This window comes from Nanorana parkeri, unplaced genomic scaffold (assembly GCF_000935625.1).
Source record: "Nanorana parkeri isolate BGI_ZX_2015 unplaced genomic scaffold, ASM93562v1 scaffold6, whole genome shotgun sequence".
Taxonomy (NCBI): domain Eukaryota; kingdom Metazoa; phylum Chordata; class Amphibia; order Anura; family Dicroglossidae; genus Nanorana; species Nanorana parkeri.
The window spans coordinates 3498097-3518841 of record NW_017306274.1 but is presented as its reverse complement, the minus strand read 5'-3'; the positions used below and the strand labels follow the sequence as shown (position 1 = coordinate 3518841).

At 47.2% G+C, this 20745-nt stretch overlaps 1 protein-coding gene across 1 annotated transcript in view; it reads right to left on the bottom strand.

Annotated features, from left to right (window-relative positions):
• Nucleotides 1-12446: 12446 nt before the first annotated feature.
• Nucleotides 12447-20745, bottom strand: part of DPY19L3 (dpy-19 like 3 (C. elegans)) — a 37607-nt gene continuing 29308 nt past the window's right edge. The window contains exons 16-19 of the mRNA XM_018553082.1: nt 19495-19577; nt 14433-14565; nt 13689-13847; nt 12447-12856 (exon numbers count right to left, since the gene is read on the bottom strand). Of these exons, the coding sequence (XP_018408584.1) occupies nt 12686-12856; nt 13689-13847; nt 14433-14565; nt 19495-19577 (546 nt within the window). The 3' untranslated portion in view covers nt 12447-12685. The remainder of the gene's footprint in view (nt 12857-13688; nt 13848-14432; nt 14566-19494; nt 19578-20745) is intronic.

Sequence of the window (20745 nt, the reverse complement as noted above, 5' to 3'; positions counted from 1 at the left end):
AAAGCTGGCCATACACTATGCAAATGTCATCCAGTTCTTGATGAACCAGCTAAAATTGGCACAGTGGGTGCCGCTTTTGGTACCTTTTCGGCTGCCATCCCTCAATCAGCTGATCAAAGGAGACGGTTGGAGAATCTTTGAACGAACAGAGCCAGCAGCCAATGAGCTGCCAGGTATTCTGACAGTGGCCACCATCAGAATACAGAGAAGACAGCGGGAGATTCCTTGATCAACTCTCCTAAGCGATGGAGAAATCTATCACAGTGTATGGCCACCTTAACTCTCATAATCAGTCACAGTTCTGTGATCATGCACCCCAGTATCCTTCCAGCACCCCTTAAAGCCTAACTCCAGCCAAAAATGTCTTTTTTGATTTTAGATAAAGTTAGGAAGAGTTCCAATTTCCCCCCGGGATTTTATTTATGCCCGTGACCTAATTTAGGAGATTTTGTTTCTCACTTCCTGTGTCTGTGACGCCCATACAAGAAATAGGGAGTGCGAGTGTCATCGGGACAGGAAGGAACAGACAGCAATATAAACATAAAAATTTCTGACCCTTCCCTACTCCACTCTACTACAATGTGTCCCCATTGGGACACATCACTTCCTGTCCTCTGTAACAGGGACACAAATGGCAATTAAGACTAGACGGAGCCCCCTAACCGTTCTACATACGATCGTAAACCAATGAAAACGTTTGGGCTGGAATTACGCTTTAAGTAGCTAACCAAAGATGAGACTCCTAGTGCCGGAGTATGCGGGGGGGTGGCTGCAATTTCCTTTAAAAAGGGGGAGGAGCCAATTACAGAAGCAAGAGGAGAATCCTGGACAATCGTGTCTACCGAGTAACTGTATTGGAAAGAGACATTTTAAACACTAAATGCTGTCTGCAGGTTTAAATTAAAAGCTCATTTTTAATACTAAAAAATGGTCAGGCATTAAAATGATTTTCTTTCCAGTTTTCTTTTTTAGGGGACTGGACGTGACAGACATACCTGCTCTGCTGTTCCTGACCTCTTTCTGAAAATGCTGCCTCCCCGATTCTCCAGATTCATTATTTGATGGGTCATTGACCCAGAACAAGTATGCAGATCAGGAGTTCTGACTTGACCAGCTGTATACATTTTTAGAAGGAGGTCAGGGATGACGGCTCGGGTGTCTTTATATGACAAGCTCATTTTAAAACTGAACTCCAGGATTTAAACAAACACACACACGTGCAGTGAGCCCCCTTCCCTTCCCAGGCACTGCCAGGGTTAAATGCTCGTTAAGTCTAGGGGTAGATGAAAATTATACCTTATTCTTTGCTCCCCTGGCGCTCCTCTCTTCAATGCTCCAGGTTGGGGGCGAGCCCTTGCCATCCTCACATGTGTATCGGTATATAGTGGTGTGTATGTGATGATGAGAATGTGACCGCCGGCCGGAGCACCCTAGAGAAGAGGCTTCGGGGGACCAGCCACACAGTGTGGAGAAAGCAATAAGGTGAGTCTTACATCTTATTCTTCTACCCCCTAGTGGACTTAAACCATCATTAGACTAACCTATAGTGACACTAAACTCAGGAATAAATCTTTCAAATGCATTCAAAGTACCTTAACTATTAACAACACTGGATCTTATTTGTGTATCACCCGGCTGCAGATCCTCCAATCATCTCTGAATTGGTGCTGACACTGTCCTTCCTTCTGGAGGGGGGCTACTTTTGTTCCCATGGTCCCTGTGTGTGTTGGAAAGTAGTCACCGCTCCAACCTCCCTCCTGTGATGGACTCCAATCTCAATACAAGTCAGTAAACTAAACATGAGATTGTAGTCCATCACCGGAGTGAGCGTGGAGCTGTGACTACTTTACAACAGACATGGGGACCATGGGGAACAAAAGTAGCCCCCCTCCAGAAGGAAGGACAGTGTCAGCACCAATTCAGAGATGATTGGAGGATCTGCAGCCGAGTGATATATTATTGTTAATAGTTAGGGTACCTGAATGTATTTTTAAGATTTATTTCCTGACTTTAGTGTCACTTTAAGGGTAGATTTTTTTTTCTGGTGCTCTGAGCTGGTCCTTAAATTGTGGCATATTGGTCTTGGATGGATGTAGCCAGAATGGTCAATGGGCCATGTCCACCAACATCCACTTGAGGCTCCTTTACAGTAGCCAGGAGTGTTGTCTTAGGGGACTCGATCTCACCAACTCATTGTGTTAAGAGAAAGACCCGCAGGCCGCTCTTGAGTGAATTGATTTGGGTTCTGCTAAAGGACAATGTGACGCCTGTGAAAACACAGGAAGGGGCTCATCTATAAACCTTCTGCACAGCAGTACTGCCACTAGAAGGCACTGAGGGGCATAGGACAATCCTGTGCTGCTCTCCTCCATCTGGTAACGGTAATGTTGTGCAAATGGCATTCGCCAGCTTTATGCTGGGTGAAAGGTTGATACATTATCCCCTTGGTGTCACTGCAGGCATTTTAATTTGCATATATGAAGAACAATCCTTGAGTTTCCCAAGATAGAGTGGACCGTGCATTACCTTCCTGACATGAAACAATGTTCAGCAAAAGTGTCATTTTTGAAAAACTTTCAACCTTTCATCATTAAAAAGCTGCCCTGGCTGTGATGACATCATCAGTCTGCTGCAGGCAGGAGGAAGCATGTCCTCAGTCTCCTCTTCCCCAGTGATTACACTGCAACATTGTAGTTAGAAAGTCAGAAGGTAAGAGGTTGTAGAGGGACTAAAGTACTTAAAGGGACAGAGTTACTTTGCCCATTCGGGTCAAAGTGACATGGCCTATGTAAAGCCCCCTTGGAATCTCTGATGCTTACCTTGCGAGAGCTACCCCGCTACTCTTACCCCCATCGCAGCCGGGAACAATAACCAGTGCTGCCAGGTATGGGGGAGCATGTGACCTTCTATATACCAGCCAGTTGCTAGCCCCGAGTACTGTCACATGGTCAGGAGAGTGAAATCCCTGCTTCCCTTGGTGTCTGATACCAGCTGACACTAGTGCTGGCTGCAGCACAGGCAGGAGTGACGGAGCACTGGCAAGGCGAGTATCAAGTGTTAGGGTCTTTACACAGACCATGTCAATTTTCCCCAATTTGGCAAGGCGACAATGTATTTTTAAAGTACAAATAAACCGGAACAATGTACTTTATCTGCTTCTTTTGGGTCTGTTAAAGTTGAAAATCATTCATTAAAAAAATAAGAGTTGACCCTGCCCCCTAAAAATCCAAGATTTGGATATAACGTTAGCGGCCGATATCTTTGGACTTGCAGATCACTCTGGGATTTGTTTTCACAGAAGGAGACCTCACTGTGTGGTTGCTGGCAAGTTGACTCACGTTGCTGGTTTTTTATACATCTTGGCGACTCCAATGCTAAAATATCCACAGTAGAATTTCCAGTTCCGCCAAACTGGTTCCATTACCAAGCCAAATGATGGTGTCACCTTCTCTTGAACTCTTCATAAGGTAGAATAAAGTAATCGAAAGGCCCGGCTGAGAGAGTGACACCTTCATTATGGCTTCACGGGAAGGGGGCAAAGAGACAGACTAGCGCAGGAATATCCTACCTCTGAATCTCGCAATTCGGTGGGTGATTCCACCAACCGGTGCCCGCCATAGAAAGACTGAAGAGTGGGCTTGGGGAGGAATTGACCTTTTAAGGAATTTTTTGATGTCAACGTGCCTTATGATGTGCATGCACCCAGTGCCAACCCTTGTTTGTCGGTCACACTCAACATTTGGGGAATAAGACATTTTATAACTTTCCTATAACATTGAACAGACCTGGATAACGTATACGATTATGTTATTAAAAAAAAGTACAGATCACCGATTTAGACGTCTTTCTGGTTTTTTTTTTTCTCATAGTGGGTTTGGAGAAGTGAAATATTATGAGTTCATGTACTATGTGATAATGACAGATTGCCCAACTCTGAGCATATCGATGATGGAGTTGGTTTCTTTGCCCCAAGTAGTATTTCTCATTGTATTCTGGTTTGCTTACACAAGCTTTTGAGGAACGATGTGCCCAGAGAGGTTACATGCACCCCATTCCCCCTGCCAGGTCTCTTCCACTCCCCCCCAACCCATTCCTTTTCATACTCTGTAACCTCCTCAACTTATCATTCCCAGACCAACACTAGTTTTCTCCTCCTGTACCCTCTCCATTCACAGCCCTTGAAGATCCTTGCGCCCACCACCACCCTCTTCCATTACATGCTACCCCATACCCATCAACCCATTCCTTTTCATACTCTGTAACCCCTTCTGCCTCCTCAACTCCCATTCCCAGACCAGCACTAGTTTTCTCCTCTTCAACCCTCTCCATTCTGGGGTCTTGAAGATCCTTGCTCCCATTACATGACATGATACCCATCAACCCATTCCCCTTCTACTTTCAAAAGGAGAAAAAAAAATGACTTGGGCTGTACTATTGATTTTATTGCCAAGCTGGAGACCCTCCACTGGTACAAGGACCTCTTATGTCTCATTTCATCTGCTGAGACCTCTGCCACAGAGTGTAACCCTTAAATATATCTTGGCTTGCAGACTTTAAAATTGTGTATTATGCCTTGATCTCCTTTCATCTCTTTCCATAAAAAAAAAGAATTTACATAAAAATAGAAACCTTTATATAATACTCAGAAGAGATAAATGAAGGAAACACAGCCCCAAAAAGAGATCCACAAGTCCAACAAGATCACAAAGTACTCTTGGGTATCTGTAAAAGTTGATGGCATTTTACTAAAATAAAGGAAAGCCAAGACATTTTGGGGGATCTGTGTGACTGTATCTCATATAGGAGTTGATTGTAGAGCTTTGTGCATCAGATTGTTCGCAGGAGACAGTCTAACGGTTAGGTAAAAAAACCAGGATCACAGAGCCCGTCTGCTGCAGATCCCGAAACATCTTTCCACTACTTGGATTAAATGTCATCAACCTTTATTTTTACATTATCAGATTTTCAAAAGGTGTTTAATAAAGAATAATTAAAGTAAAATAGACTCGGAAATAGGAGTACATGGAACCCATCTCAGGCAGTTTGCATAAAATACTCTAAAAAAACAATTGTAATACATAAAATGGATAAGTGACCCGGACATGGGTGCGTGGGCCTCAGAATCTAGGACTTGACCACGTAGAGCACTTATTGTGTAGTATCTCAGGATTTATGAACGTGGCAATAAGTTTCAAAGCACTGAGTAGTGAAAGGGTCTCAGAACACAAGCCTGGACTTAGAGAGCATTGTAAGACTTCATAGCAACTGCCAAGTATGAATGTGGGGTACCTGGAGAATGCAAAATATCATCAACCTTTATATAGAGTTAAGTGTATGACTTTGTGATCTTTATCTAACTAGTGATGTTGCCTCTCCACCAGGAGTGAGGGACTTGTGCTGTTTATCTCCTCCAATTAAGCACTGGATTCTTGCCACAATAAGTTAAAATAATGTGCATTTCATCCTTATTTGGCAGAGTATGGATGGATGCTATAGACGGAACATTCAGTACTTCAGCTGGAGTTCTGGCATTTATGGTAGTGAGATGCTCTTCCTGGATTTCATTCTTATACTGACATCATAGCACATGGTACTTTACAGAATATAGTTACATGGTTAGGTTGAAAAAAAGACAGAAGTCCATCGGGTTCAACCCATAGAGGCTATATAGGCCATCGAGTTCAACCCATAGAGGCTATATAGTCCATCGAGTTCAACCCATAGAGGCTATATAGTCCATCAAGTCCAACCTACAGAGGCTAAATAGTCCATAGAGTCCAACCTACAGAGGCTAAATAGTCCATAGAGTCCAACCTACAGAGGCTAAATAGTCCATAGAGTTCAACCCGTAGAGACTATATAGTCCATAGAGTTCAACCCGTAGAGACTATATAGTCCATCGAGTTCAACCCATAGTGGCTATATAGTCCATCGAGTTCAATCAATAGAGACTATATAGTCCATCGAGTTCAACCCATAGAGGCTATATAGTCCATAGAGTTCAACCCGTAGAGACTATATAGTCCATCGAGTTCAATCAATAGAGGCTATATAGTCCATCGAGTTCAACCCATAGAGGCTATATAGTCCATCGAGTCCAACCCATAGAGGCTATATAGTCCATCAAGTTCAACCCATAGAGGCTATATAGTCCCATCGAGTTCAACCCATAGAGGTTATATAGTCCATCGAGTTCAAGCCATAGAGGTTATATAGTCCATCGAGTCCAACCTACAGGGCTAAATAGTCCATAGAGTTCAACCCGTAGAGACTATATAGTCCATTGCATTCAGCCTATAGAGGCTATATAGCCCATCGAGTTCAACCCCTGGAGGTTATATAGCCCATCGAGTTCAAACCCTGGAGGTTATATAGCCCATCGAGTTCAACCCATAGAGGCTATATAGTCCATTGAGTTCAACCCATAGAGCCTATATAGTCCATCGGGGGATGAAAGGAGACCGAGGCACAGGGATGAAAGGAGACCGAGGCACAGGGATGAAAGGAGACTGAGGCACAGGGATGAAAGGAGACCAAGGTACAATACACATTTTCAAAGTACACAAGTCAAGAAATCAGAGCACCAGAAGGAACTCACATGGACACGGGGGGAACGAACACATCCCATGAAGACGGTGTGCCTGGTAGGATTCGAACCCAGTGCCGCGAACCGAGAGTGCCGACCACTTATGTGCTGCCATGCATAATAAATGAGCGGAGTGGGGGGAACAGCGTAGCTTTGTTATGCGTGACAACATTTTTTTATCCTCCATCTATAATTCATGATTTGCTCCGGTGCTTTGTAACTGACTCAGAAAGAATTGAGGTTCCCACATCATACAATGAAAAACAAAACAAAAAGTTGATTCACCACAATTAATAAAATCTTTATTTTTACAATGTGGTCACAATAAGTTGGCAATGAACAAACAACAACCAATAGACACGGTGAGCCTCTACTCCTCAAAGTTTATAATCTAACACACGTTCTCCTGTAGAGTGGGAAACAACCCTCACAGCGTTCTCACGCCGGTAGCTGACCACAGACAGAACTTTTATTCTATGGCTACAATGAAAAATATTAAGCTGTTAAAAAAAATTAAACATTCTGGAGGTAAGATTGTAAGTGCATGAGCCGCCCATCACATCAATGACCAGTCCAACCGCTGTGCCCAAGTGGTGCACGGCAACCGAGTACCTCATACCTGTCCTGGGGCTGAATTCGAGGTCGAATTTAACACTGTAAATCTTTTTAGGATATGAAATACTTCAAGCTGTGAGGTCATAGCGGTCCTTGCTGGGCTACACACGGCCCTCCTAATTCTTCCAAAAGTCCTTCTCAAAATGTTCTACCGGCCATTACCGTATTATCTAAATTCCATCTTTACCTACCATGGTTAGGAGTTAGCAAAACACAAAAGAGGAACATTTATCAACTAAATAAGTCACAAAATGAGACAATCGTCTACTGCAAATCAAGCGGTCTCTCATTTGGCCAAACGTTTGTGGAGAGCCCAAAGCTCACACCTTGTTGATCATCCGATTCCAAAACTATGGGGATTAATACGGCGTCCCCTTCTTTCCTACTGGACACAACTTCCCAAGCTCAGTTCCCCTTAAATTGGGAGGGCGGGACTTGGTTTAAGTGGGTGGAGATAATCCCTCTGCCTGATATTTATTGGATACAACTTCCGAAGCTCGGGTCCCCTTAAATTGTGAGGGCGGGACTTGGTTTATGTGGGTGGAGATAAGCCGTCTCCCTGACATTTATTGGATACAACTTCCGAAGCTCGGGTCCCCTTAATTTGTGAGGGCGGGACTTGGTTTAAGTGGGTGGAGATTAGTCCTCTGCCTGACATTTATTGGATACAACTTCCGAAGCTCGGGTCCCCTTAAATTGTGAGGGCGGGACTTTGTTTACGTGGGTAGAGATAAGCCCTCTGCCTGACGTTTATTGGATACAACGTCCTGAAGCTCGGTTCCCCTTAATTTGTGAGGGCGGGACTTGGTTTAAGTGGGTGGAGATGAGTCCTCTGCCTGACAATTATTGAACACTTCCAGAGTTCAGTAACCCTAAATAGGAGGGAGGAACTTGGTAGGTGGAGCTTATCACCAAGGTCTGCCATAAGCTGGGGGGCTATGTATAGTGCAGGCCAGCGATACAGAGGCTCCCTGGTTACACAAGCACTGCTTTTTGATACTGTTTTTGGTTTGACCCCCTCTCAGGTTCACTTTAAAGGGGTCTCAGAGCAAAATAAAATTGTGTAATCAGGCGTTAAAAGAAGCAGCCATACCCCAGCTTGTACTGCATTTAAGACCCTATTCGGTGGTTCGGTTTATGGTCTCAGAACTGGCATACTGCACAGGACTGTCAGCTTTCACCAGAGCCTAATAACACAGGTATTCAGCATCTTGATACAGTCCCCCCTCAAAGCAATGAAAAAGTCTGCTTGTTAGTATTGTAGTGCAATGCTGCTCGCAGGAAGCTGTGCAAGTCTCTACATTGTACAGTTGGCCTTTATATGAACAGAAACCATATACAGTGGAATGTAGCCTATCCTGTCACCATGAACCAGTGACATCATCAACCCATGAGGCAAAGTGCAATCAATGCGACAAGTACCTGGAGAATGTAAAGTATAATCGTTCAGAAAGCCTCCACCGCAGTGATGTAGATGTCAGTACACAATGGTGTATGGCAGGGGTGTCCAACTCCGGCCCTCCAACTGTTGTGGAACTTCAAGTCCCATGAGGCTTTGCAAGACTCCCAGTGACAGGCACGACTCCCAGAGGCAGAAGCACGATGGGACTTGTAGTTGAAGAGCCCGAGTTGCCCTGGTGTATGGCTTTCTATAAAACATGGAGGTCTAATGACCAATGTTTTCACCCAAGATTCACAACTTTCACCCTAAAGTCACAAATCTTTCTAATTGACTCTTAGGTAAAAAAAATGGGTCCATTTTGGGTGAAAACATTGATAAATATCCCCCCTAGAAATGTGTGCAAATAAGTGTAAGATTATAACAACAAACCAAATGTGTATACAACTGAAGACACATTATAAATGCAGCAACACCGATGTACATCAAATACAAAAATGGAATATGTAAAAATCATTAGAAACTAAGATTTTAGCAGATCTGAAATGTACAGTAGAGTGATGAATTAGACTTTTCTGTTATGGGGTAAGTAACACTGAATTCATAAATGATGGGGGGCCTGTGCTTGGCCAATGCAGGGTAATATCACAGGTGAGCCCAGGCGGCCCAACCTGCTGTATATACTCACCTTCCCTCCACTGTGTTCAGCCAGCGGGAGCAAAAAGAGCCGAGGAAACTCCTACTCGTGACCTGCAGCTTACACAGTGATGAGGACTCTCTTCCTACTCCCATGTGACAGTGCTGGGTGCCTGAACGGCCAATCACCAAGCACCGGTGATGTCATGTGGGAGGAAGAGAAGTGAGTCGCGTGTTCCTCTATACCTAAAGCACTGGCTCTTTTGCATCCAGCAGCTGAACAGAGCATTACAGAATTGAGATTATGGTGAGTTGGGATGCACAGATACCGATACTAGTATCGGTGCCGATACCGAGTATTTGGGCGAGTACTCTTACTCAGGTTCCCGATGCCTATCCCGATACCAGAACTTCCGGTGTCTGGAAGCCACGCGGCGAGTGCTTACAAGCTGCCCAGCTTCCTGATTGCCCGGGAAGCCGGCTCAAGGCTCCCTTGTCACCAGGGGAGCATGGAGCCGGCTTCCCGGCCAATCAGGAAGCCGGGGGGCAAGTAATGACTCACTGCCCAGCTTCCCGATTGGCCAAGAAGCTGGCTCCATGCTCCCTCGTCACTTGGCCGGGCGCCGTGTAATGACTTGCAGCCTGGCTTTCTGATTGGCCAAAAAGCCGACTTCATGCTCCCTTGTCACCTGGTGCCGAGGGAGCATGGAGCCGGCTTCTCGGCCAATCAGGAAGCCGGAGGGGAGTCATTACACGCCACCCAGCTTCCTTAATGGGACTTCCGGTATCAGAATCAGAGAGTACCGTAAAAAAAAATATATATATCGGGACTCAATACCGAAAAACCGGTGCGTCCCTAATGGCGAGTATGTACATCTGGTTTAGATTCCTGTTGCTTTGTCCTGCATGAGCAAAATACAGATTTCCTTTAAGGGCATTTAATACAAAATTACAGTACTGGCGACCCTTGCCGAGCTAGAAACCATGGCATCAGTCTGCATGCCGTTTTTCTTTTTCCCCTGTAGACAGTTGTTGTTAATGACCCGCTGAGATACATTTCTAAACTCTGCATGGAGAATCTTGTCTGGATCGCTCTTACCTTACACAGCCGAGGCTCCCATCCAACGTGGAGGCTGCCCAACTCAGGAGCAGTGCCAGTTCCGAGGCCATGGTGTCACAGTATGTGACAATACTGCAGAGATGTGTTCTGCCCTGCAACTGGCACCCCACCCAGGAGTCAGCCATGGCAGATAGCAGCCCCTCCCAGGAGTCAGCCATGGCAGATAGCAGCTTTGCTGTGACAGGTAAGTGGGCATCCCGACAACCAAGTCTAGTATGGGCCTAATGCCGCAGACCAGTTTGTCTTAGTATGGCACAATAAGGTGTATTTTTCAGTGAGCTGTTTCGGTGGCGGTCGGGGAACCTACGTAGCGCTTCCAGACGCCCCCTCTCGAAGCCCATGTATGCCTCCTCCTACACACAACCCGCCCTCTCCAGTGAGGAAGCTGCAGATATTTCCGGTTCTACAATAAACAAATCTTCATCTGAATGACAACAGACCAGTCTGAGAATTTATCATAATACCTCATCATTATGGCGCACAGTGACACGGAATCCAAAAATATTTGGCACATATTGTCATAAATGGCTTCAGTATCGTAACCTTCCAAACTCCTAGTGCGTAAATACCATCTGGGATACTCAAAAAAGGCAACGCCCAGAGCGTCAAAGTGCAGAAACCCATAGCGGCCGGAACAACTTCATGACCTTAGTCTGGAGGCGGGACAGAGAGATCAGTTCTAGTTGCTATGAGTTACCGCACGTTACCCGATTTTGGAGCAGTTTTCATTGCATGACATTTGCAGCATGAATGGATCAATGTGACGGGATAACATTTTGGGGTTAAAGTGGACTTAAACCCAAAAAGTGAAGATTTTCTATCTTTTAGAGAACATATAGAAATGTTAATTGTGCTTAAGCAGAAACCCTGAAAGATTTTCCATTTGTCTTAAATTCACCTTAAAAATAGCAGTGTACATCCTGTGCCTTGCACATCAAAGCTTTATATCAGCAGTATAGGATCATCTAATGCACTGCTGCCTCTGACGGTTAGTCTCACCTGATTTGGAATGAGATTGGGTAATGTCGGTACTGTGCTGCTCATTGTTCTCCTTGCTGGAGAGGAAGCTGTACCTGAGGACCTGCAGGGCAAGGATCTCCCTGCTTCTGCCATTCTGTGGATCTGTGCTTTCTCCACTACTGTGCTGCTCACTGTTGTCCTTGCCGGAGGGGAAGCTGCACCTAAGGACCTGCAGGGCAAGGATCTCCCTGCTTCATCCATTCTGTGGTTCCTCCGCTACTGTGCTGCTCACTGTTCTCCTCGCTGGAGAGGAAGCTGTGCCTGAGGACCTACAATGCAAGCATCTCCTTTGCTTCTGTTTCTTTCATTCTGCTGTTTCTCAACTACTGTGCTGCTCATTGTTCTCCTTGCTGGAGGGAAAGCTGCACCTGAGGACCTGCAGTACTGGGACCTCCCTGCTTCTGTTTTTTTTCATTCTCCAGTTTCTCAACTACTGTGCTGCTCTCTGTTCTCCTTACCGGAGAAAAAGCACCTGAGGACCTCCAGAGCAAGGATCTCCCTGTTTCTGCTTCAGTCATTCTGTGGATCTGTACTTTCTCCACCTTCCCTGCTACTTCATTACCCCACCAGTCATCAAGGGAGCAGCTTTGACATAGGAAAGCAAAGTCACTGTCTCTGTACTGAGATGGCCACCTCCGTCAGAGACAGTGCTTTGCGAGACAGTAATGGGGAAAACATCAGCTGCAGGGAGACCACAGGCAATACCAGTGACTAGTCCATTGGCCTCTTTTGGTAACAGCTTCCACAGTACAGGTTCCTTTTTAAGGGTTATGGGGGTATGTTCAAGGTTGGGTTTCTTAGGTTATATTAAGGTTAGGAGTCAGTTTTGGGGAGTGATAAACTCATTGCCTACAAAAATGTGATAAGGATATAACGCACATACAGTAACTTCCACCCCAAAATCAGGCAAGCCAATTTTGAGAAGCTGAACAGGAACGGACCAGGGCTACCGCACCTTGCCTCTGATACTACTGAATGATCCGATCTCCAAAGCTACTAAAGCATTATGGGAAATGTTATTTAGCTGCCACTTGACCTAAGTCTTTGTGAAACAAGGATTGAAATGGCTGGACGGTTCACTTGTCACACCCGGTCCTCCGACACAACCACTGCCATGTAAAATTCACCTCACCGTCAAGTCAAACACTACTAGAAAGTCACAACTGAAAGACAACTGCTGTGGCCAAGTTGAAATGGACACGTCTGGAGGCAAGGAGAGCCCCGCCTCTACGGCGAGGGGGGAGTCGGCGCTGACCAATAAGAAGATGCACTAGAACAACGAAATACTGTCCGGTCTGCCACATCCCGCTTACTTTCCCGAAGCTTTGCGTGACAATCTGTAAACATGAAAAGTTCTGTTCTTGAAGACCCTGGTGAAGTACTTTGTGTAGGCCGGGGAATCGTTCTTTATTTCTTCACAGAAGCGGGGGAAAGGAGAAGGCCTCAAATCAGGGTCGTCTTCCCCGGGACCGTCCATCGTCTGGGTACATAAAGAAAAAAAAGGATTTGGTGATGGACAATGCGGTATTTTCTTACTAGTACCTACGAGACAAGTGTCCAGATAAACGTTGAACGAATGGCTTGCGTCATTTAAGGTGGACATGTGAATGATGCTGTAACGCCCATAAACCAGCGCACTCGGAACCGCTGTTCCAAAGTATTAAAGTGGGTGCTGCGGCTGTCGACGGATGGACTGTCACAATCACAAGTAGAAATATAGACTCCAAATAGCAAATCGAATGCGTCTATTTATTGACCCATGAGCAACATAGCATGATACACTCAGTGCAACGTTTCAGGGTCTCACAGGATCCCCTTCATCAGGCAGAATCTTGTTCATCACTTGTTCCTCCAATCAACATAATCTGTTAATCATAACAAGCATGGGGTCAGAGACCTCATGGTGGTAAGGTGTTGACTACATTTGCATAATTGGAGCTAGCAGGTGTTATTAACCCGCCCAGAGAGAGGTGTTAAAACAGCATTGTATATGGCAGACAATAGAGGTCTCACCCCCCACCTCTACTGGCTTCTCCATTTCTACATAAATGGCCTCTTTTACACCTCTTTTAAACCAGTCCTCCTCCCGGTCTCTCTTTTCTGAAACATACAATGCTGCTTTAACAACTCTCTCTGGGTGGCTTAATAACACCCGCTAGCTCCAATCATGCAAATGCAGGGTAGGCTGGGGGGATTTTTTGCCATATTTGGGTTATATGTTACTACAAATGATGTATAAAAGTAAATAAGGCAAAAGGGGCCCACAGGTCTCCAATACAAATGCCCACCCGAAAACAATACTGAATTCTCACATGGCCATTGTTGACATCCAGCAGATCTCGTAGACGACATCCTCTCCCGTGTCTCCTCTCATAACATATACTGTCCTCTAATATGGCGTAGTCTGTGCCGAACGACCTCAGTATGCCGTGTACATCTTCCGGGGATCTCTTCGCATACACCTGATACACCTTAAAAAAAATAAAAGAAAGACCGTCATTGCCAAAGAGAACTTGTGTACAGCATAGTAACTAAACACCGAGGACTGACCAGTGCAGCTTTCCAATAATCCGAATAGTTCCGAGGCAGGCTGCATTTGCATGCAGAGCACCCTAGGTGACGTCCACGTGTAATACTGAGTCTCCATGACTGAAAGAACTAAAATCCAGTGAATGAAAGGGGCAGGGCCAGAAGGAGCTAGATGATGCTGTACATCTTCCAGCCAGGAAATGAGGCGGGCTCTGTCTGACTTGCTGCAGCTTCTAATGTACATGGTGAGAAGCTCGCAGTGTGCAGTGACATCGGAGGAAGCCATTTCAGTCCAGGAGGAGAGGAGCCACTACAACTGTGCAAGACCAATGCTGGATAAGCTGGAGTTCAGCTTTAACCTTTACCTTCAACCTAACCTCAGGAAAGTACAGAGCGCAGGAAAAGTACAGAGCTCCCTCTAGTGGCTAATCCAAATATCTCTATATTTTATTCATTAACAAACATATGGAAAAGCAAGCATGCAACCACAGCTCAATGATCCACTGACCCCTCATTGGTGAGCCTACCTCTTTGGTCCTGTCCCGGAGGGTCTTGTCCTCATAATGAGGGTGATTGGTCAGCACCCTCCCAGTGCAAAGTTTCACCCCAGCCAGAAGCTGCATACTGCCCGCAAATACAGCATTTTTGGGGGTGTTTGACCTACAAAAGGAAACAAAGGATCAATATTATAAATATATCAATGTGAAGAATCACACACCATAGTGGAATCAGCTAACGATGGAATGGATGGATGAAACTAATGCCACTGCTACCAACTTATGTGACACACTGGAGGATGTGTACAGGGGTAGGCCCGATGGTGAAAGTGGACTGAAACATCAAAAGAGAAGATTTGCTATGGTGTAGGGTCATCTGGAAATGTTAATTAGGCCTAAGCTCTACACTGAAAAGTGTTCTAGTTTTTATGAGGAATTCAACACAAAAAGAAAGTGCTTTTCTAGTTTTGTGAATGTGCCTAGGCACTCATTTACCTACAACCTCGTAGCGGTATATCTGCAGCGTGTGATCATCTAAGAAGCTGCTCCCTCAGTCTGCCGGTCCCACAAGATTTGGAGTGAGGTTGGGTATTACTGTGTCGTAGCTGTATATCTGCAGCGTGTGATCATCTAAGAAGCTGCTCCCTCGGTCTGCTGGTCCCACAAGATTTGCAGCGAGGTTGGCTAGTACTGTGTCGCTCACTGTTCTCCTTGCTGGAGAGGAAGCTGCACTTGTGGAGCTGCAGTGCAAGGATCTCCCTGCGTCTGCCATTCTGTGGATCTGTGCTTTCTCCACCTTCCCTGCTGCTTCTTCATCATTACCTCTCCTTGCTGGAGGCTCTAAAATGGGGAAGTCCCCGTGTCACCCTGATGTGGCCGCTGGGTGTCACCCGGCGTGTACATCATTACACAGGAGCATCACATCATTACGGACACGTGTAGTGACATCACATGCACTTCACCGATGGGCACCGGCAAAGAAAGGACGGGACGCTTATCCAGAGGGATAAGGTATGCTGCTGGGTCCCCGCTACTTTTGGGCAGCTGTCAGTCCATGACCAAACGCCGAATTTTCAGAGGGGGCGACACCAAAACGACTGGCATCACCCGGTGCGGGCCGTTCCCTCCTTCTGATGCCACTGCTGCCAACCCAACCACCAGACATGGTCTGCCTTCATTGCATAAAGAAGCTCAATGACCCAGTGATGATAAGATAAGGTATACAAGTCTGCCTATCTTTGCCCCTTTCTGTCCCACAACATAGGCATGCATTGCTCTGTCCCAGCAATACAATGTTGCCTACACAGGGAAAGGGCTCTTGGGAGATGAAGTTCTGGGTGTGTGCCTATGTCAATAGGAATTGATCTCCCAGCAGCTGCCCCTGTAGGAAGTTTGCAATCCAGGTGATGACAGCACAAGAAACAAGGTATAAGAGAATAGACATATCAGCCTGGATGTCGCAACACTTCTTCAAACTCAACCTTTCAATCCCCCTTCAGTCTATCATGAATGCAGCTGCTAGACTCATTCACCTGACCAACCGCTCAGTGTCTGCAACCCGCCTCTGCCAATCCCTACCTACACTGGCTATCATTCTCCACCCCCCTCTGCCAATCCCTGCACTGGCATCCATCCTCCACCCCTCTCTGCCAATCCCTACACTGGCTTCCATTCTCCACCCCTCTCTGCCAATCCCTGCACTGGCTTCCATCCTCCCCCCCCCTCTGCCAATCCCTGCACCGGCTTCCACCCCCCTCTGCCACTCCCTGCACTGGCTTCCGTACTTCCCCCCCCTCTGCCAATCCCTGCACCGGCTTCCACCCCCCTCTGCCACTCCCTGCACTGGCTTCCGTACTTCCCCCCCCTCTGCCAATCCCTGCACCGGCTTCCACCCCCCTCTGCCACTCCCTGCACTGGCTTCCGTACTTCCCCCCCCTCTGCCAATCCCTGCACCGGCTTCCACCCCCCTCTGCCACTCCCTGCACTGGCTTCCGTACTTCCCCCCCCTCTGCCAATCCCTGCACCGGCTTCCACCCCCCTCTGCCACTCCCTGCACTGGCTTCCGTACTTCCCCCCCCTCTGCCAATCCCTGCACCGGCTTCCACCCCCCTCTGCCACTCCCTGCACTGGCTTCCGTACTTCCCCCCCCTCTGCCAATCCCTGCACCGGCTTCCACCCCCCTCTGCCACTCCCTGCACTGGCTTCCGTACTTCCCCCCCCTCTGCCAATCCCTGCACCGGCTTCCACCCCCCTCTGCCACTCCCTGCACTGGCTTCCGTACTTCCCCCCCCTCTGCCAATCCCTGCACCGGCTTCCACCCCCCTCTGCCACTCCCTGCACTGGCTTCCGTACTTCCCCCCCCTCTGCCAATCCCTGCACCGGCTTCCACCCCCCTCTGCCACTCCCTGCACTGGCTTCCGTACTTCCCCCCCCTCTGCCAATCCCTGCACCGGCTTCCACCCCCCTCTGCCACTCCCTGCACTGGCTTCCGTACTTCCCCCCCCTCTGCCAATCCCTGCACCGGCTTCCACCCCCCTCTGCCACTCCCTGCACTGGCTTCCGTACTTCCCCCCCCTCTGCCAATCCCTGCACCGGCTTCCACCCCCCTCTGCCACTCCCTGCACTGGCTTCCGTACTTCCCCCCCCTCTGCCAATCCCTGCACCGGCTTCCACCCCCCTCTGCCACTCCCTGCACTGGCTTCCGTACTTCCCCCCCCTCTGCCAATCCCTGCACTGGCATCCATCCTCCACCCCCCTCTGCCAATCTCTGCACTGGCTTCCATCCTCCACCTCTCTCTGCCAATCCCTGCACTGGCTTCCATCCTCCACCCCCCTCTGCCAATCCGTACACTGGCTTCCATTCTCCACCCCTCTTTACAATCACAATACAATTCAAGACAAGATGGTAAGGAGGGCCCTGCCCCTGAGAGCTAACAATCTACAAGGGATGACTTCCTTATATTGTAAAGCGCAGCGCAAACTGTTGGCGCTATATAAATCCCGTATAATAATAATAAACATTACACTGGGGCACGATGAAGAGGGGAGTTAGAAAGTGAATTTGCGCAACGCCTGGACATAACCTTTAAGTTTTCTTTATGACTTTGATTTTGTTTTTTTTTTATTGCCAGGTTCCAAAAACCGTACACCTAAAAAAAATGAATCTTTATACAGACTATAGATGCCTTTTAAACAACCCATTTGTCTTTGTCAGTGTCACACGCTGAGCGCTAAGCCGCACAATATGAATGGTTAGGTCGTAAATCTCTTAGGGGTATTATAAACACGCCTGGCGCCCGTCCAGACATCTGCCACGGCGTGCCAGACTCCGATCGTTTGAAAGACAAATATCTGTAGGTTTCCTGTGCAGATTTACATCGGGAAAAGCGCAGCGCCCGTGTTCTGCCACCTCAGCACTTCTCTCCCCCGGACGTCGATGATATAGAATACATATTACAGTTTTATACCGGTTACATCCACTCCAACATAAACTGCTCTCCAGAGGACAAAACGCGTGAGGTATTAGCCAGCTTTAAATATGATGATGGTCTTAAACATCTTGTCACCGGAGCAGTTTATCATAAAAAAAACATCAATAGTTATTTCAGAAAATCGCCGACAGCGGCTTTTTTCCCGTTCTCAAGGACGCTCCATCCTCTGGCGAGCGGCCTGTGGATTAGCATTAAGCAGATGTGGTGCCATTCTTCAACTTCGTAAAAAGCTCGCGGGCCGAGGGAAGTACGCCAACAGCGTCGCAAACCCCCCCCCACCCCCCCTCGTCTCAGGCAAAATATGGTTTTTGGAGACACGGTGCGCCTCCATTAGCATTTGTCTGCGTAGCCCTGTAGCCGCCAATAAAATTCACAACGCTCGTGTGGGAAAGCGACAGCTGGGGAACGAAAGCTCGAAACTTGTGGCTGTGGGGCGCTGTTCTCAGAGAGAGAGAGAGAGCCACAGGCTTATGCAAGAAATATATAGGTCTACCTTATTTACTTCTACTTTGTCCAAGTCTGAAAGTTGGGGGGGGTCACCTGAAGTCCACTATCATCTGCCTGATCTTAATTGACCCCCCAAGAGTGCAAAACAGTGTCATATGAGAAAGCCACATGATTTGGAGCAATGCAAACAAATACAGAGCTGCTATCTGACACAGCTATGCACACTCAGGAGCTGGGAGACAGTGCTGTCCCTTCTTGTAAGAAGAAGAGCCCCCCCCGGCCAATACCCATCTTTGCCAAGCCCTGCTGTTCCATTGGAGCCCTTGGTAAATACCTGGTCCTTCTGGGTAAGAAGGAGCATGTGACCTTGTTGTAAAGTAGCCACCGCTAAGCTCACTCCTGCGATGGACTACAATCTCAATACAGATTAGTCAACTAAACATGAGATTGTAGTCCATCCCGGGAGGGAGGTTGGACCGGTGACTACTTTACAACACACACAGGGACCATGGGGAACAAAAGTAGCCTCCCTCCAGAGGGAAGGACAGTGTCAGCACCAATTCAGAGATGATTGGAGGATCTACAGCCGAGTGATACACAAATAAGATACATTGTTGGTAATAGTTAGGGTACTTGAATGCATTTTTAACAGGGCTGGTACTGATTAAAATTTTAGTGTTCGATTAATCGAATTTTTCCTCCCCCCTTCCCTTCGTTAGCCGACGGAGCCACTTGGGGAAGGGGGGAGGAGTCCGGTGACGTCGATGTCCGTGACAGCTAACGAAGGGAAGGACGCTGACAGGACTCCCGGAAGCCGGCGGAGAGGTGAGTGTTTTCATTAGCGATCAAAAGAATTTTAACGATTAATCGAGAAATGAATCTTTCATTTCCACAGCCCTCATTCTGAAGGAGTTTAGTGTCACTAGGACACCTATGGGGGCCAGAATCGGGTACTCGTCATGGTTTCCAAATGCCCGCCTGGTGCGGTCTCACCAATTCCAAACACAAATCTGGAATCTCTGATAGACAAGTCCGGTGATTTCACTCTCTAACACCTACAACGGAGATGTGGCTTTGGAATGTGGAGATACGATAGCGGAGGAAGGAAGTCGTAACACTTCGGGTAATATAAGAGAGAGGAGACGGCTACTTACTTGATCCAGCTCATTAACTGCACAGTGTCGGGATCATAAAATTCCCGCAGTTCGGAGAGCTCCTGATTTATTCTTGGCCAGAACTGAAACAAGATATACGAGAAGATTTCAGGAGATCTACAATACATTTATAAAAGCTTTCTTCCTCTGACCTACACAAACCGCCAAAGATCGGCCCATGTTCCTAACTGTACCTAGAAGGGGCAGGTGATGTCATCGAACCGGGCCAGCGGACCGGCCTAACAGAGCTGATTCATAACTGCTGCCTCCAGCCGCTTGCATACGGTTAAAGCTCCGAGCAAACCGCTGAATACATATACGAGAGCTGCTTTACCTGCCAAAGGATTTGTATTCCTGTCCATCCAGTCCTAAGATTTGCAAATCTCTGCCACACAGCATAGCCCTGTTTGGCGGGGCAGAGGACCGGAGTTTTCTTTGCTGCAGTAAAGGAACACCGGCAGGTCTTGTCCCTTCCCCAGCCCATGACTGGACAGTGAAAGGAGAAGCAGCAGAGTGATGAGCTCATTTCTCTGTCACTCTGCTTTCTCCTCCTATCAGCAAACTGCAGCACAAATGACTCCTTGTGCTACCCATTGCTCTCCCAGTCTGAGCCCTGCTGTACAGCGACTGCAAGAAGCTGATACTAAGCCAAATTCAGGTACTTACACTGCTCACATATAAAAATGTATTAATAACGATAGAACTGCATATTTGGGCATATTTATAGCTGTCTGGAGTGCAGCATTAAACTGTATCTGTAGTCAAAACATATCTTGGACAGAGTGGGAAGGTTTAGAAGCTCTATCTATTTGTTTGTTGTTGCAGTGTCCGCCGCACCCCCTTAGAGAGATTCGCCCCTCTATGTGTCATGCCTGTGGCTGTCATAGTCTTGCAGTGCCTTATGGGACTTGTAGTTCCACAACAGCTGGGGGGAGTTGGCTACCCTTGATATACAGTAACATAAACCTCTGTTGACAATGGAATGTTCTGGGTTAGTGGCAGGACAGGTCCACTTTAAGTATCTCATAGAGAGCCAGAAGTTTATTCCTGGACACATTGGGGGAATTCATAAAAACTGGAGCAGACAGAATATGGAGCTCTTCCATGGCGACCAATCAGCTTCTCCGTTTCATTTTTTAATAGGCTAACCGTACAAACTGAAGAGAGATGTTAATTGGTTGCCCTGGACAACTGCTCCAGATTCTGTCTGCTCCAGGTTTTAGGAATTGCCCCCCCCCCCCCCTTTTTCTT